Source organism: Lynx canadensis, chromosome B4 (genome assembly GCF_007474595.2).
Source record: "Lynx canadensis isolate LIC74 chromosome B4, mLynCan4.pri.v2, whole genome shotgun sequence".
NCBI lineage: Eukaryota > Metazoa > Chordata > Mammalia > Carnivora > Felidae > Lynx > Lynx canadensis.
Window position 1 is genome coordinate 78,697,913 of NC_044309.1, and position 16,490 is coordinate 78,714,402.

A 16,490-nucleotide genomic window follows, 5' to 3' on the forward strand; every position below is an offset into this window, starting at 1 on the left:
GGGATTTGGGCTGGTGACCTTGGGCTGTGATTTAACACACTAAGTCTGTGTTCTCATCAGTCAAATCCCTTCCTACCTCAGTGGTTTGTAGGGAGCCTCGTAGGATATAACATAAGTGAAAGTCCCTTGAAAATCATTAAATGCCTCACAAGAGTAAGGTAGCTGTGGTCTAACAGAGAGCCTGTCATCATGAACTTCAGACCTGGTTCAAACCCCTTGTTTACCTCGCACTATGGAGTGACCTTGGACAAGGTACTTGACTTCTTTGAGCCTCTCTTTCCTTATTTGTAAAACGAGGGTTCTACCCCACCTGCAGGATTGTTTTGAGATTTAAATATGGTCCACCAACAAATGTTTGGATATTGCAGTCAATATTATCCATCCATAGACAATCCATGAAGGGGGTCTGTGTTGGGCTCTTCATTGAGACATTTACTCCACCCATCAACTGATGAATGCCAGCCCCTCTTGGTGAGCTCTTTAGTCTCATTCTTTGGAATTCCCTTAAAAGCAGAAGAACAAATACCTCGCTGGGAAGAGAGTTGAGCCAGGCTCACCTGAAGCTCCAAGTGAGAGCCCAAAGCAAACAAAACCAGACATCAGTGTCTCTGATTGTCTTCCCCTCCCTTGGCTCCAGTGCTGAGGCAGCGGGTGGCAGTCTCCTAAGTGTGGCTTATGTCAGTCACCCTAGCCTATAATGGGGAAGAGGAATAGAGAGACGCAATGGGCAGATCACAAAAGCACAGGTTTGGGTTGGGCTCCCCTAATCCACATTTCCTGAGCCTGCCAAAGCATCGCTTTCTTTAGCTGGTTGGGTTTGTTCTCTCAGCTGTTGACTGAAGCTGCTAGAAGGAGACAGAGTTAGCATCTTCGGCAATATTTCTCTTATTCACTGCAGGATCTTTTAGAGCAGTGGCGTCTCAACGGGCTGCCTGCTGCCAGTAGTCTGAGCTCTTCTAATCCCTGGCCTTCCAGAACCTTCTTTATAAAAGTTGCCGGATGGCTGAGTCCTCTGGATCCTTATTGTCTTACCTACAAATTAGGGGGGATGGTCACCAAGCAGAGTTATTCCCTCTAGCCAATCTGTTCTCTGATGTTCAACTGCGGTGAGGACGCATAACAGTTGCCCATAATATAATTGTGAGCGGAAGAATGAATCATAAGACAGCAGTCACTACCTCTAGGTCAAAGCGAGAAGACATCCCTCTCCACCTGGGAGCTGATAGCTACATGCCCTTCATACATGTGGATTCACAGATCCAATTTTCAAGATAACCATTAATTTGTTCTCAAAAAAAAAAGAAAAATGTACAGTCATTCTGGATCTGCTGTCTCTGGACTAGGAATTGTCATTTTCTATTTTCTTACCAGGTTAAAATAAAAACTTATATCGGACATTACACGGTGTACGAATGCATCGTTCAAGTAACATCTTCTCTCATGAAGATATAGGTTTTTTAATCTTTATTTATTTTTGAGAGAGAGACAGCGTGTGAGCAAGGGAGGAGCAGAGAGAGAGGGAGACACAGAATCTGAAGCAGACTCTAGGCTCTGAGCCTTCAGCACAGAGCCTGACACAGGACTTGAACCCACGAGCTGTGAGATCATGACCTGAGTCGAAGTTGGACACTCAACCGACTGAGCCACCCAGGCGCCCCAAGATATAAGTTTTTTTAAATAGGTGATGGGAATAAGGAGGGCACTTGTGATGAGCACCAGGTGATATAGGGAAGTGTTGAATCACTATATTATGCATCTGAAACTAATATTACACTCTGTTAACCAACTGGAATTAAAATTAAAACTTTAAAAAATAATGTAAAATACAAACTTATCACTACAGAAATAACTTTATTTAACAAATGAACAGTAAAAATATATTACTAGCTAACTCTCTTTATTGGTCCCTGAAGACCAATCTCCTGTAAACCCAGATCTCTCTTGCTGAGTCTTTCTGAAAGTCATTGATCCTCCCTCGGGAAGCACCAAGTGAAAGAGGTCTCATCCCTTTTGATCGGCATACTGAATTTTCTGGAAGTCAAATGACGGCACCTCCTTTCCATCCTTCCTTGTCTTGGAGGAGTGGAAAACATAGAGGCCTTGGAGTTAGGCATGTGTTCAAACCCCAGCCTCACTACTTTCCAGTTACAAGGCCTCCAGCGAGTCATTTTACTCTCTGCCCTCAGTCTTCTGTTCTGTAAATGGGGGTTAGCATAACCACCTCATTGGGTTTCCATGAGGACTATGGGAAGTAGTGTTAGAAGCCCCTACACAGAGCAGGTGGTCAGCATATGGCAGTCCCTTTGGTGACAATGTTGATGTACAGAGCCCTCCTAGAAGTTATCAGTTTAGAGGCTGAAAGGTGGGAAGAGTTCTAAGGGGTAGCCCAGTTTAAGGTCAATGAGGCATTGAAGTCTGATGATTTCTGCATAAAGTGACAAGGAATCACAGCATCGGTATTGCAAGTTACATAAAATCCATTCTTCCATGCCTGGCCAAGCCAGTTTCCTGCTCCGGGGGCTCATCAGTTAATGCAGTCCATAAGTCAACAATATTTACTGAGCTACTGCATACTTCCCAGGATTGTGGGGACTATGATTTAGTGAAAATAATTTCCTCTTTCAAATCTTTGCTCCTTTCACCCATCTGTAAAAAGAATATAAAAATGGCTAACAGTGGCTGAGTGCCTGCCATAACACCAGGACTGAATTAAGCTGTTTACAAGTATCATTTCTTTTTTTCTTTTTTACCAAAAGTTTTAGATTTATTTTTTAATATAATTTATTGTCAAGTTAGCTAACATACAGTGTACACAGTGTGCTCTTGGCTTCAGGGGTAGATTCCCATGATTCATCGCTTACATACAACACCCAGGGCTCATCCCAACAAGTGCCCTCCTCAATGCCCATCACCCATTTTCCCCTCTCCCCCACCCCCACCATCAACCCTCAGTATCATTTCTAATTGTCATAAAAACACCACTAGGTCAGAATTTTCACTCACATTTTTTTTTTACTCACATTTTTATAGATAAGGACACAAGCTTAGTGAGGTTAATTAACTTACTGACGGACCTAGGATTTTAATTAGCTTATCCAAAGCCTGTCATGAATTCACGTGAGCTTCAGCAAGTCAAATTACAGCACCCAGAGAGAAAAGTCCACTTCGTCATTGAAAGAACTCACCCACATGGGGAGACTAGGTGGCCCAGTCAGTTGAGTGTCCAACTTTGGCTCAGGTCATAATCTCATAGTCTGTGGGTTCCAGCCCCACATTGGGCTCTGTGTTGACAGCTCAAAGCCTGGAGCTGCTTCGGATTCTGTGTCTCCCCCTCTCTCTGTCCCTCTCCTGTTCATGCTCTGTCTCTCTCTCTCTGAAAAATAAACATTAGAAAGAAAAAAACAGGGGCGCCTGGGTGGCGCAGTCGGTTAAGCGTCCGACTTCAGCCAGGTCACGATCTCGCAGTCCGGGAGTTCGAGCCCCGCGTCAGGCTCTGGGCTGATGGCTCAGAGCCTGGAGCCTGTTTCCGATTCTGTGTCTCCCTCTCTCTCTGCCCCTCCCCCGTTCATGCTCTGTCTCTCTCTGTCCCAAAAATAAAAAAAATAAAAAAACGTTGAAAAAGAAAAAAACATTTAAAGAACCCACCCCCAGAATGTGATGTGCCTGGAAGCATCAACTAGTGTTAATGAAAATAGTTTTAAACCTTACAAGTTCCTCTTTGGCATCAAAGAGATTAAATAAAATTTAAAAATTAAAGAGAGAAAGAGAGATCACTTTCTCTCACTATCAAGATATTTCCCCCGATTGGCCTCTGGCTTCTCTATTGGAGAGCTGAACTCTCTAGACCTGAAGGTGGACCTGCCCCCTCACAGGGCCTCAGAACCATGGAGAAACCTCTCCTACTGACATAGGAGCCTCGGGTTTGGTTTGGAACCAAACCAGGTTTGGAACTTCTGGCAACTCAAGACTCTGCAGAGTTGTTAGCACCACATGCCGGAGCTAGCACAAGAGAGGGCATCCCGGAGGCCGGCAGAGCACGGTGGTTACAAGTGTAGGCTTTGGATCTGAGGATGCCAGGCATGTTACTCTGCCTTTCTAAGCCCCAGTTTCCTCATCTAGAAAATGGGGATAATTGCCACCCGCCTCCTCTGGTGAGGATTAAATGAAATGACACGTGCGAATTGCCCAGTGTGCAACTTGTACCAGGAGGTGCCGAACAAAAGCGAGCTGTTTAATCATGTTGTTTTTGATAAATGTGTCAGGACAGCAGTCGAAGAGCCCACCCTGTCCTTTTCCAGCACATCATCAGCTTAGTAAAGTTCAGTGTCTCCTGTGTGACACTGTGAGCAGCGAGAAGCGTATAGATGAGGAAGGCGTGTCCCTCCCTTCGAGTTACTTCCATTCTAGTGTGGAGAACAGACGTGAAACTAGTCATTTTAATCTAAAAGGGCAAGTGAGGAAAGGTCCAAAGGGAACACAGACAGACCCCAGACTCAGCAGTGCCCGAGTGATCTTCCACGATAACTAAGAGCTGGTCTAGTCACTGAAGGTGGAGTGAGTATTCCTGGCAAGGGGAACAGACTGTCAAAAGCACAGAGGCATGAAACAGCCAAGTTTATTCCAGAACTGCAAGACCCCCCGGGCCATTGGCACAGGTCTTGCAAGTGCCCACATAAGGTCACATTGCTTGCCTGGCTCGTTTCCTGTGCCTTTGCCCAGAATAGAAGGGCATTTCCATTTTTATTTTTCAGTTTATTTATTTTGAGAGAGAGAGAGAGAGAGAGAGAGAACAAGCAGGGGAGGGGCAGAGAAAGAGAGAGAGAGAGAGAGAGAGAGAGAGAATCCCACACAGGCTCCACACTGCCAGCACAGAGCCGAATGCAGGGCTCACAAACCATGAGATCATGACCTGAGCGGAAATCAAGAGTCAGATGCTTAACCGCTTAACTGACTGAGCCACTCAGGGGCCCCTGGGCATTTCCATTTTAAATGAACAAACTTCTAAAACTATCTCCCTCCCTCAAATTCAGAATGGTCTCTATTCAGCTCAGCTATAACCACAACCAAGCTAGACAAGTATCCTTCCCTAAGGAGAGGGGTGAACGAGAGGACCCCTCGTGTGGGTCCAGAATTTCTCAACAGCAGCCCTATTAACACTTCAGTTTGGATAATCCTTTGGTTGGGCTCTGTCCCTGAAATGTAGGATGTTAAGTAGCAACCAGTCCTCTCCCCTCTGGATGCCAATAGCACTGTCCCAGTTGCAAAAGCCAAAAATGTCACCCAACGTTGCCATATGTTCTCTGGTGGAGGAGGGGAGATTTCCCCCAATGAAAATCATGCCTTACTGCCATCTAGAACCATCACTTCCTGCCCCTGTCTTCTCCAGAAGTTGATGTCACCATGGATTCCAAGGCTATCAGATTGTTCCCACGTTACCTCCATCAGTTTCCTGGGAGAACCAACTAGACTTCAGTCTTCAACCTTCAGCCTGTGCCAATGGCACTGGAGGTATTATTGGTGGTGGTTAGCCTGATTTTAGGCACAAGAGAGAGGTGTACTGTGCAGTCTGAATCCCAGAAGGGCTAGTGAGGGACATAGATAAAATAGTGAAGAAGTGTTTTCAGAACTCAAGTGGGTTTTTCTCAGGCTTCCCAAGATTGTTGTGGGGTGTCTACATTTCTGGCCTTGGAGGTGGAGGGAGAATCCACATGGGTGAAACTGTTGAGAAGAAGGGAAGGGGCTGCCCAAATCCCGATAGACGAGATCTTTGATGGTTGGCTAACCAGCCCCCACCCAGCTCTGGGCAAAACAGAGAAGTAGAGATTTTCCTACAAATTACCCAGAACTTTCTATGCAAATGCGGATCATCAGCAGTCTGGATTATCCGGAGGCAGATTCTTGTGGGGGAAACAATCCCCTGGTTTCTTTAACTGAGACTTTTGTGGCTGTGTTACCATCACTGTTGATACTTGCTCGGGCCCATAGCCTACATACCAGAAGGAACAAGAATGAAATAACCTGAAATCTAAAAACCCATCTTGGTTTCCTTAACGTCAAGGAATGTGTGAACCAGTGGGTCAAGAAGCTCTTAGAACAGGAAGGTGCTGTTTTGAGCATTCTTTCCAGGTGGGGGTTGGGGAGGGAGGAGGCAGAGAGGGGTGGATGGGGATGGGAGCGGGGTGAGGGATAGTAGTTGGGTCCCCGTGTCACCTCAGGAGGATGTATCATTCTGCAGCCAAGGAGGAAACGTGCAACAAAGCAGAGAGAGCAAAAGAAATGCTTCACCACTGACCAATGGCCCCAAATCCCAGTTTAGGGCATACAAGTCAGCATTGTTCAACAATCTCTGAGAGCTTCCCCGTGAGCAAACAAGCATGCCTCAGAGGACAGGAGAAGAATGGACAGCACAGCACAAATTGGCTCCTTACTCAAAGAATAAAAAAGTCTAGTCAAGGGCAAGAAACCCAACCCAAGCCCAGAGACTTAAGAGCACCTGAAAAATCACCATAGAATTTCACAAAGAAATTCTGTGAAAGCTGAAGCCAAGAAGGAAAAGAAGGAGCACTTGGGAGCAGGCAAAGTTCCCTGGAAGTGTTTTCAGGCTAGATTAGAAATAATCAGGGCTGGGCGGAGACTATCCAGCCAAGCATGGAGTTAACTCCTTCAGTCTCAGGGCTTGGCACCAAGTTCACCTGCCTAGTCGTTCCTCTGGGACAATGACATCTCCAAGAAATAGCCCTCTCTGTGGTGCCGTTCTTCCTGAGCCAGACTAACCCCTGGCTACTCTCTCTTTAAGAAGCTGTATGGATCCTCCCTGCCACCTGAAGGCTACTTAGGTAGGGGAGGTCTCCTATAAATGCCCACAGGATGCATAGGGGCCAGTGGGCATAGACCAGAATCCAGGGAGGAGCAGCAAAGGAAAGAGGCCACTGGCTGAATGTGAACTCTGAGACCAGTGGACAGTGTCCCAACAAAGTCTGGCCCTGTTGTGGCTTTCCTTTGGAGCCCATTTAGAAACCCCTTGACTTCTCAGGGACAGGCTTCCAAGTTCCTGGAAAACTTAGACCAGGCTGTGCTGCCTAGCTGACTGTTCCCTTCTCCCTAACTCTAGATGCTGGAGCTCAGCCTGGTCCCTCTTCTCTTTCCTCTCCCTGGGAGAGTTCATCAGTTCCCATGGCTCTAGAAACTCCCCTAACTGTCCTTATGCAGACAACATCCAAATGTGAGTCTCCGGTCTTAACAGGTGTCCCTTCTGAATCTACATTTACTGCTCCAACTGTAGGCCAGATGTCTACTTCATGAGCAGCTCAAACTTGTCTAAAGTGGAGCTCCTGAAGGGCCTCATCTGACCCATCCCACCCCTCCACCCCTCCCTTCCACTGCCCTCCCCTCCCCACCCATCTGCTCCCACCCAGCCACCCAGCTGCTCCCACTGGGTGAGAGGAAACCAGGAAGCACAGCCACACCTTCCCTCTCCTTTACCCCCACATCCAGCCTGCTCACAAGCCCTGCCTTTCTCCAGCTCAGCCCCTGGGTTCTCGTCTTCATCCACTTATTACAGCTTGAAATTATTTTATTTGTTTGTTTACTGTGTTGATGTGCTCCCGTGCCACAACAAGTGTTAATGAATATTGGCTGAAGGAAGGAATTCATTAACAATGACTTCATCCAAGGGGAAGCAGCTGTCCTGTCACTGGCCTGGCACCTTCCCACCGGGCCAACCCTCTGAGCTGGGGCAGGCATTGGGTCTCCCCACCTAGCTTGGTCCACAGAGGAATGCCAGCCAGAAAAGACACCTTCCTGCCCAAAGGTGAAGCAATAGCTACCAAACCCCACCTCCTCCAAACAGCCTTCCTGGGAGATCAGATAGAACTGGCATTGGATTGCTCTGCTAAGTGTGACCATGCGATTTCCATATGAATCCTCAAGCCCCAGTTTCTGGTTTTCTTTGTTTAATTGTCATTTCCCTTCTCTGAAAGAAATTCAGCTTTGGCCTGAGTTGGATATATTGCTTCCCTGGCCTGGCTTGGCTAAATGTTTCTACTCCATTGCCTGTGTGTTCTCTGGGTACCCAGGCAGCTGGCCATGCCAGGAGGACAGCCACCGTAGTCTCAGAGACAGTGTGGGCCAGTGGAAGGAGCTCGAGACTCAGGATACCTGGCTGTACTCCCAGCTCAGACCCTCAGACGCTCTATGACCTTAAGCAAGCCTCTCCACCTCTCTGAGCCTCAGTCTCCTCCTTTGCAAACGAAGCTCCTGGACTCCTTGTGCCTGAATTTCTTCCAGCCATGACCTTCCAGACAGCACTGCCATGGCCAGCTAACACTTTATCAGGGCTTCCTGGTGCTGGAAGTTTCCATGGCTGGCGCACCACCTAAGGACCCAGAGTGCATGCAGACAGGTGCAGGACATTTTCTGAGGGGTCGGTAGTCGTCTACCCAGAAGGGAGGCCTCTGTGGGAAATGCCTGGTTAAAGACAGCTAACAGGTATTCTTTCCTACAAAACTTCTCAGAAACTCTAATACGTATTCCCAGGAGGAAAGATGTAATGGACACAGAACGTTTTTTTTTTTTCAGAGCTCTGTCAGCAGACTGGTGTTGTTTGGGCCCAACTTTGAGATAGGTGACTCTCAAGAAATCCCTGCAGCCCTGGAGTTCTAGCAGCTTACACTTTCCCAAGTGCACCTTGATAAGGAGAAAGCTTTCAGGATGTCAGCTGGAGTAGGGACTAGGGCCAAGGAAAGAAACCCTCTGTCCCCAAACCCCTCAGCCACTCAAGGTCCTCTTAGGTTCCCCCAAATGAGAGAAGGCCAGGAGTGAATCGATGTGTGCATGGTCAGACCTTCCCCTCTAAGAACTGAGGCCACAACGCCTCCTGGAATGTCCTCCCACCAGGCCCCGAGCGCTCAAAGAACAAAGGAACCGCCAGCTCTTGCCCGTTTTGATACAGTGGACGGGACAGTCGGGAGTAACTGCCTTAGTCGCGGAGGAAGAGCACTCCAGCTGTTCTGTGAACAGCACAGCCCACTGGCACGGAGCGAGAGGAGTCAGTCCAATGGGGAGAAAGGCGGCCAGGGAGGCCCCGAGGCCTGATGTGAAACACAATGCACTTTATTGGCGACAGAACGGTTGGCAGAGGGGTCCCTGTGTTATATACATCAGCAGTGGTGACCATTCCACCAGGGGCGGGGGGACCCCAAGGGCAGGAGAAGGCGGTGGCTGAGGCCACACGTGGACAATCACAGGCACAGACCGGAGCCCGAGAGGGCGCCTGAAATTCTCACGGCAGCGCTCGGCCAGGAGTCTGGATGGAGGATCCAGTGCCCCGGGTCTTCCAGCCCCCAGAGAGCGGGCCCCGGGAGGGTGGGCTGGGGTCAGGAATGGGGGGTGGCACTGAGGATGTCGCTGACATGGGCGGGGAGCAGGGGCTGGCTGGGGGCGCGAGGCGCTGCGGCGCGCGGTGTTTATCTGGAGAAGCGCTGCGAAGACTGGGAGAACTTGACGCTGCCGCCCCGGCTGCTGCCCGAGCTGAAGCCTCCGCCACTGACCCCGCAGCGAGCTCCGGAGCCGAAGCCGCTGCCTCCGATGCCGCTGCCGCTGCCGCCGCCGAAGCCGAAACCGCTGCCGCCGATGCCGCTGCCGCTGCCGCTGCCAATGCCGATGCCGCTGCCGCCGCCGAAGCTGAAGCCGCTGCCGCTGCCGCTGCCGCCGCCTCCGCCGCCTGCCCGGCCGAAGCCGCCGCCGAAGCCGCCGCCGAAGCCGCCGCCGTAGCCGCCGCCGTAACCACCTGCAGCGCCGCCGCCGCTGACCACCGCTGCCGGGGAGAGGACAGAACCACGATCAGCGCCCCTCGCCCTCCTAGCTGTATCATAATTAATGACCCACGGGGCCCGGGATGACGGGGAGGCGACCAAGGCAGCTTTGCACCGGTTGATCATTGTGACACGTTCTAATGGCATAGGGTGCTCATCCCATAGTGCTAAGTGGTTATGAATTCTCCCAATAGTTCCTTCTACTCGTGGTCAACTCTTGATGCCCCGCCCCCCACGCTGGAGATGATCCAGAATTTCTCCTCCCATGAATAGGCTCCCTACTGCATACTCCCCATCCCATAGACATCTATTAATAGTGCCCTGAACCCAAAATAATTACAGAAGCAGGTCTGCTGCCCCTTCTGCCCACGGAAAACCTCTCCAACTTCCATAGAAAAAAAAAAAAATTTTTTTTTAAATAAGGTGCTACTGCCCTGTGTGATTGCAGGTATTTCAGATTCGGTTCTCACGGTCATGGTTATTCTGGCTACTTACAGATGCTCACAGCACTCTGGCACTCTCCAGACATCCTACAGGACAAAGCCAGAGAAATAGCTCTGTCACAAAGCAAATAACCAGCAATTTTTCATGGATGAAGGTGATGAATTGCAACCTGAACTGAATTCAGAAGCCAAGCAGAGCAGTACCCTAGCCTTGTCCACAGAGGGATGCCAGCCAGAAAAGGCACCTGCCTCCCTGACCAAAGATTCTGTTTCATTCAGAACCCCTGTGCGCCCTTGGTCGTGAGTGCACTTTGGCCATCTATGGAGAGAGTGGGCGGGTGAAGGCCTCTTCAGGGCCTACTGACAATGATGGGTCCTCTCTATATACAAAAGGCCTCCATTCCCATTCACTTAGTCACTCATCTGACCCTCAGCATGTGCGCCAGGTCAGGAAAGGTAGGGAGAGTGAATTGGAAGCCCCACCTGCACTCCTCGCCCTCCAGCAGCTTGCGGTAGGTGGCGATCTCCACGTCCAGGGCCAGCTTCACGTTCATCAGCTCCTGGTAGTCCTTCAGCAGCCGGGCCAGGTCATCTTTGGCCTGCTGCAGGGCGGCCTGTAGCTCTTGGAGCTTGGCATTGGCATCCTTGAGGGCCAGCTCCCCACGCTGCTCAGCTTCGGTGATGGCCACCTGCAGGTTGGCGTTCTGGGGGATGGGGGCAGGGGGGGAGGCAGGGGAAGAGATGAGCCTAGCAGGAGGGTCCCAGGCTCTCTGAGTCTTACCATGGCTTACCCCATAGCAAGCATCTGAAAGCCAGGCAACATCCCCCTCTCCCCAATACCTCTATCTTTTCCTCATCTATGGAGATATTTTCCCCATGGATTACCAGCCATCTGGACTGGCTCAGTCTTTGAACTTGCCGGAGGTCAATGCTGCCTGAGATGACCCCAGCAGTCCATTCCAGACTAGGAGTCCTGAGATCCCAGCCCCACTCCCCACTGGTCCATCCAGGCGCCTATATGCATTGCCCTCCCACCTGCTTCTTAACATTCTCGATCTCGGCCCGCAGCCTCTGGATCATTCTGTTGAGCTCAGAGATCTCACTCTTGGTGTTCTTCAGGTCATCTCCATGCCTGCCGGCCGTGGTCTGCAGCTCCCCAAGCTGGAGAACAGAAGGGAAGATCGGGTGTTAACGCAGCTTTGCCTGACTTGTTTCTCTATCCCTAACATCACCCACCCAACCTTGAGGTGCTTAGTAAGCATTTGTTAAAATGACATTGAACCCTATTTCAGCAGGGACACTTCTGTGGCAGCAGGGAAGAGAATATCTGGGTCACCGTGGTAGGAATTCCCCTACCCTGCAGTCTCTGAACAAGCTAGAACCAGTCCCATGTGGCCTGGCAAGGGACAGTGGAACCACCTTCCTCCAGGGATAGCCAAACAGCCATTAGAAGGATGTCTCCAGAGGGCAGAAGCGAGAGGGGTCCACCCAGTGACCACCAGGGACCCACCACCCAGCAGTCCCCACAGGCCACAGCCTCCCTGAGACCCTCAAGGGATCCTCTGGGAGGTGCCTAGCTCCCACCTTCGTCTGGTACAGGGCCTCGGCCTCCGCCTTGCTCCTCTGGGCAATGTCCTCATACTGGGCCTTGACCTCAGCGATGATGCTGTCCAGGTCCAGGCTGCGGTTGTTGTCCATGGACAGGACCACGGAGGTGTCGCTGACGTGGCTCTGCATCTGGGACAGCTCCTACCAACACAGAGGGGCCTGTTACTTCTCAAGCAGAGTCTTGCAGAGAGACTCCTGAACAATAGACCCATTCTCCAGCTCAGTTCTGAATGTGCATCTGCCCCACCCTGCCCCCCCAGCCCCTCAGAGAACCCGTGTCTATTGTCCATCCTGTGGAACCCCAACAAGGGGCCAGCCCTATCTCTAGGCTCAGTCTTCCTGGGCCCTAGATACCAAAGCAGCCCAGCCTCTGAGAATATCTCACCCTCCCTGGCTCCCCTCTTAGTAGGAAACGTCACCATGTCATAGAGGGTCGTCAGGAAGTTGATTTCATCCATTAAGGCATCTACTTTGGCCTGAAGCTCCACCTTGTTCATGTAGGCGGTGTCCACGTCCTGAGAAAGACAGAAGCATTAAGGCTTCATTCCCCACAAGGAACAAACAACAAACTGCACGTGCCACAGGAAAGGGTCAGGACAGGCTGGTGATTGACCGGCCCTTGTCCGAGACTGGTCTCCACGTGAAGGAGTGACTCATGTCTCACTGGGATGGTTACTCAAAAATGAAAAACCAATGAACTGACTCTTGGGGATCTTTCCAGACTATGATGCACCTGGCTTCTGTTTTTTTGCTCCAACTGCCGGAACTCGGCAGCTCTGTGGCAGTGGAGTGGGAAGGTTCCCCCAGCTCAGCTGGAAACCCGTGCGTGTCCACAAGCCCCGGGAACCCCACACACAGCCTTACCTTCTTCAGGGTCACAAATTCATTCTCAGCAGCTGTACGTTTATTGATTTCATCTTCATATCTGTAAGGGTTAAAAAGAAATAGCTGAGTTTGGGTTTCGAGGTAGTCATAAACACTTTTGTCTGAAACTCTGAAAGTTCATCTCTCCATCCCTCTGCTGCCCCTCTTAGCTGAACACACCCTCTTTACTCGCCCCTTATTAGCTAGGAGGACCAGCCACTCCAGTCTGTCCAAGCACACTGGCCTGGTTTTAGCACTGGAAGTCCCACCTCCTGGGAAACCCCTCGGTCCCAAGGAAACCGGACCGTCAGTCAGCATGCCCTGAGTTGTCCCGGCAATCTTCAGATCCTAGAACCCGAATCTTCCCCAGCCGGGATCATGAGGAAGTGCTTCCTCAGCCCTAAACTCATCCCACTTGCCATGACTTTACTCGTCCCTGGGGAAGGAGGGCGAGTGGGGAGCCCAGCGAATCGAGCTGCCCTCTGCGAAGGTCAGGAGAGGAAGATGAGCTCATTGGCACCACTGCCAGCGGGTGGGAGGAAAGCAGTAAGGGCCGGGGCTCTGACACAGGGCTGCCGCACTCCTGTCTCTGTCACTCACTTCTTCTTGAAGTCCTCCACCAGGTCCTGCATATTCCTCAGCTCCGAGTCCAGGCGGCCCCTCTCCCCCAGGATGCTGTCCAAGTAGCTCCGCTGGTTGTTGATGTAGGTCTCAAAAAGGGGCTCCAGGTTGCTGGTGCCCGTGATGGAATTTGTGCCCTGCTGCTGGAGCAGGTTCCACTTGGTCTCCAGGACCTTGTTCTGCTGCTCCAGGAACCGCACCTGCCGCGCGTCGTGGGGGGAAGCCGCATCAGGCAACACTTGTGGCAGAGGAGCAGAGGGGCCCCGGCTCAGGTGGGACTGAGCCTCTGAATCCCCCCATCCCCCGGCACAGAGGCCCAGAAGGGATGCGAAGCTAGGCTTCTGCAGTAGCTGGAGAGGCTACGGGCGGACGGCCGCTCTGGTCAGGCCGTTAAAGATCCAGCACCACTTTGGAAAGTTACAGAAGGAGGAGAAATGGGTGGGGAATCTGGAAGTAGCCCCTGTCCAGAAGCAGAATGGCAAAGATGACCCCTCGGTGTTCCCCGGGGACTTCGTGACTCTATCTCAAGGTCCAAAATGACAGTACACTCTGCAGAAATGTGCTTGAGCCTCAGCGGCATTCTTCCTACCTAAAGCCTTGCTGACGCTCAGCCCTTCAAAGGATGTGAATCACTGGGAGCTGATACGGATTGAAATGCCTCAATCAGCACCACAGGAGAGAGCCCACAGCTGTGAGCTACCCTGGTCTGGGGGACACCAAGCACCCTTCTCCTTCTGACCTGGTCAGTTAGGGGTGCAGACTGGTTGCTAGCTCCTCTGCAGCCCTGTTGAGACTAAAGTTTCCAGGTAAGCCCCTCTAATCCCTTCTCCAGGGCATGTGTCTCCTTTGCCCGGCACAGCAGCGTGGAGGGAACAGGTCTCCTGGGAAGCCTCATGTCTGATAAACGCCCACTCCTGGGTCAGACCCTTTCCTGCCAGTAGCCATGGCTCTTTCCATGTGTTCCCAATGCTGCCAGCCTGGGCATAGATAAGGCAATAGGCGGGAGGCTTGAGCAGGGAGCCAGACAGGTAGGACTTAGGATGTCCAGGTCCAAAAAGGAGCCCATTGTCTTTCCTACTCAGGTGACCGTGTCAGCAAACTCATCAGCCCCGAACATCTTCCAAGATCCTAGACTCTTCCTAACCATCTCCCTCCAGCCTGGCTCATCCAAGATTGATCCTAAATGTTAAACTCAAAGTCCCAGCCTGGAAATGGGGGCCCGGTCAGAGTTTCATCACCTTGTCGATGAAGGAAGCGAACTTGTTGTTGAGGGTCTTGATCTGCTCGCGCTCCTGGGTCTTTACTTGCCCAATCTGGGGGTCGATCTCCACATTGAGGGGCTGCAGGAGGCTCTGGTTCACAGTCACTTCCTGGATTCCCCCAGGGAAGCCACCAGGACCAAAGCCACCGGGCCCTCCAAAGCCACCAGGCCCTCCAAAGCCACTGGGCCCTCCAAAGCCACCAGCCCCTCCAAAGCCACTGGGCCCTCCAAAGCCACCAGCCCCTCCAAAGCCACCAGCCCCTCCAAAGCCACCAGCCCCTCCAAAGCCACCTCCCATTCCTCTGCCACCACCAAAGCCACCACCAAAGCCACCTCCATAGCCACCCCCAAAGCCACTGCCACAGCTGCTACGCCCTCCCCCAAAGCCACCAGCCCGGGAGCCACCGGCCACGCTGATGGAGATGCTCTTGTTGCCACCCAGGCTGTAGAGGCTGCGACTGCCAAAGCCACCCGCCCCACCCCGGAACCCGCAGGCCCCTCCGCTGGCTCCCCCCGAGCGGGCCACACAGCTCATCCTGCTGCTTCCTGAGACCACGGCAGAGCGACCCGAGAAGCCCTGGCCGCCGCCGCCAGATGTCTTGCTGACTTGTCTGCTCATGGTGAGGGAGCTTGGTGAAGGAAAAGTACCAGAGTTAAGCAGGACACTGAGAGTCAGAGGAAGAGGGAAGGGCACTGAAGGCCTGTGCAAAATAAATCCCTTTATATACATCAAGGAGGTTGCTGGGCTCAAACGAAGGAGAGATAATTAATCCCAAATAGTCATGGGTTGGGTTTGCCTCCAAGGCAATAAGTTTGTTCCAGGCTACTAAACACACCTTGAAAATAATCTGAAATGGTAAAAATGCTAAGGTGGCAGGCTTACCTGGCAGGGGGTGGCTCCCGGCACTGCCCCATGCTTGGGCATGGCCACCTCCTTAGCTTTGTCTGACAGGACCCAAGAGGCACACTCCTCCTTGCCAGGTGCCCAACGGCCATTTGTCTGCCCTCAGCTGTGACAAGAATGGAGTGAAAGGTGGGTGGGGGACGTTCTGGTTGTCTGGGTAGTGGAAACAATGAAGCCCACCCAAGCACTCAAGGGAAGTATCTCAACAGAAGGGGTGACTCAGTTCACTCCACAGACAACACATGGTCATGGAGTGCCCCACTCTGTGCTGGATTTGGGGTGAAAGGATGACCTCCCTGCCTCCCTTTCTGGAAACAAAGCTCAGATCCCTGAAAACTCTGCCTCCTGCCTCCCCACCCCCTGCCGCCCATCCCAGGCTGTAGTTCAGGAGACAGAGGTATTGGGATTCATGACTGTTTTCTGAGAAAAGGGGCAGTAAACACCTATGCGCTTTGATGAGCCGGTAGCAACATTCAGTATGAGAAATGTTTATTGGTTTGCTCGTTTGTTTGTTTTGAAAACTTCCCAGAGGAACCATACACTATTCCACATTTTGGTGTAGCTCTAAAGCTTCCTTTCTTGCTCCCCACATGTTGGGCACTTCTCTGGTTTCAGCCCAAGACCCAGAGGACTAGAGATTCAAACACCAGTTCTACCACCAATTCAACAAATAGGTACAGATGGCCTACCTCGTGCCCGGCACTGTGCAAGGTACAGAGACTCATTGGTGAACAAAATACATGGATCCCCTGTGAGACCGCTCCTCGGGCTGAGGGGCTGTGCTCCTAGAAGTCTGTGGCCTCAGCATCCATACCCCACCCCCGGCCTCGGGAAAACAGACCTGGCAGGGCCCCAGCACTGCCATACGTGTCTGACTCCAAAAGCCTGAGAACTGCCAGCCTGGTGTTTTTCAGAGGCTTAGGTACTGGGCTTGGCTTGTCCAAGAGGAAAGCCTTCCTGCCAAATTAGCCGCTTAT

The 16,490-nt window shown here is 51.6% G+C and overlaps 1 protein-coding gene across 2 annotated transcripts; it reads right to left on the reverse strand.

Moving 5' to 3' along the window:
- Nucleotides 1-9,095: 9,095 nt before the first annotated feature.
- On the reverse strand, nucleotides 9,096-16,382 carry KRT3 (keratin 3). 2 transcript variants are annotated; one of them, XM_030322689.1, is made up of 11 exons: nucleotides 16,203-16,382; nucleotides 15,493-15,619; nucleotides 14,587-14,688; nucleotides 13,328-13,548; nucleotides 12,728-12,788; nucleotides 12,283-12,378; nucleotides 11,840-12,004; nucleotides 11,291-11,416; nucleotides 10,739-10,959; nucleotides 10,308-10,342; nucleotides 9,096-9,814 (listed from the first exon to the last, which is right to left on the reverse strand). In XM_030322689.1, the coding sequence occupies exons 2-11, from the start codon at nucleotides 15,532-15,534 to the stop codon at nucleotides 9,465-9,467; spliced, it is 1,419 nt and encodes a 472-aa protein (XP_030178549.1). In that variant the 5' UTR covers nucleotides 15,535-15,619; nucleotides 16,203-16,382; the 3' UTR covers nucleotides 9,096-9,464. The 2 variants fall into 2 exon arrangements, with proteins under 2 accessions (XP_030178549.1, XP_030178548.1); XM_030322688.1 differs by having other exon boundaries at nucleotides 14,587-15,238.
- Between the last annotated feature and the right edge of the window lie 108 nt (nucleotides 16,383-16,490).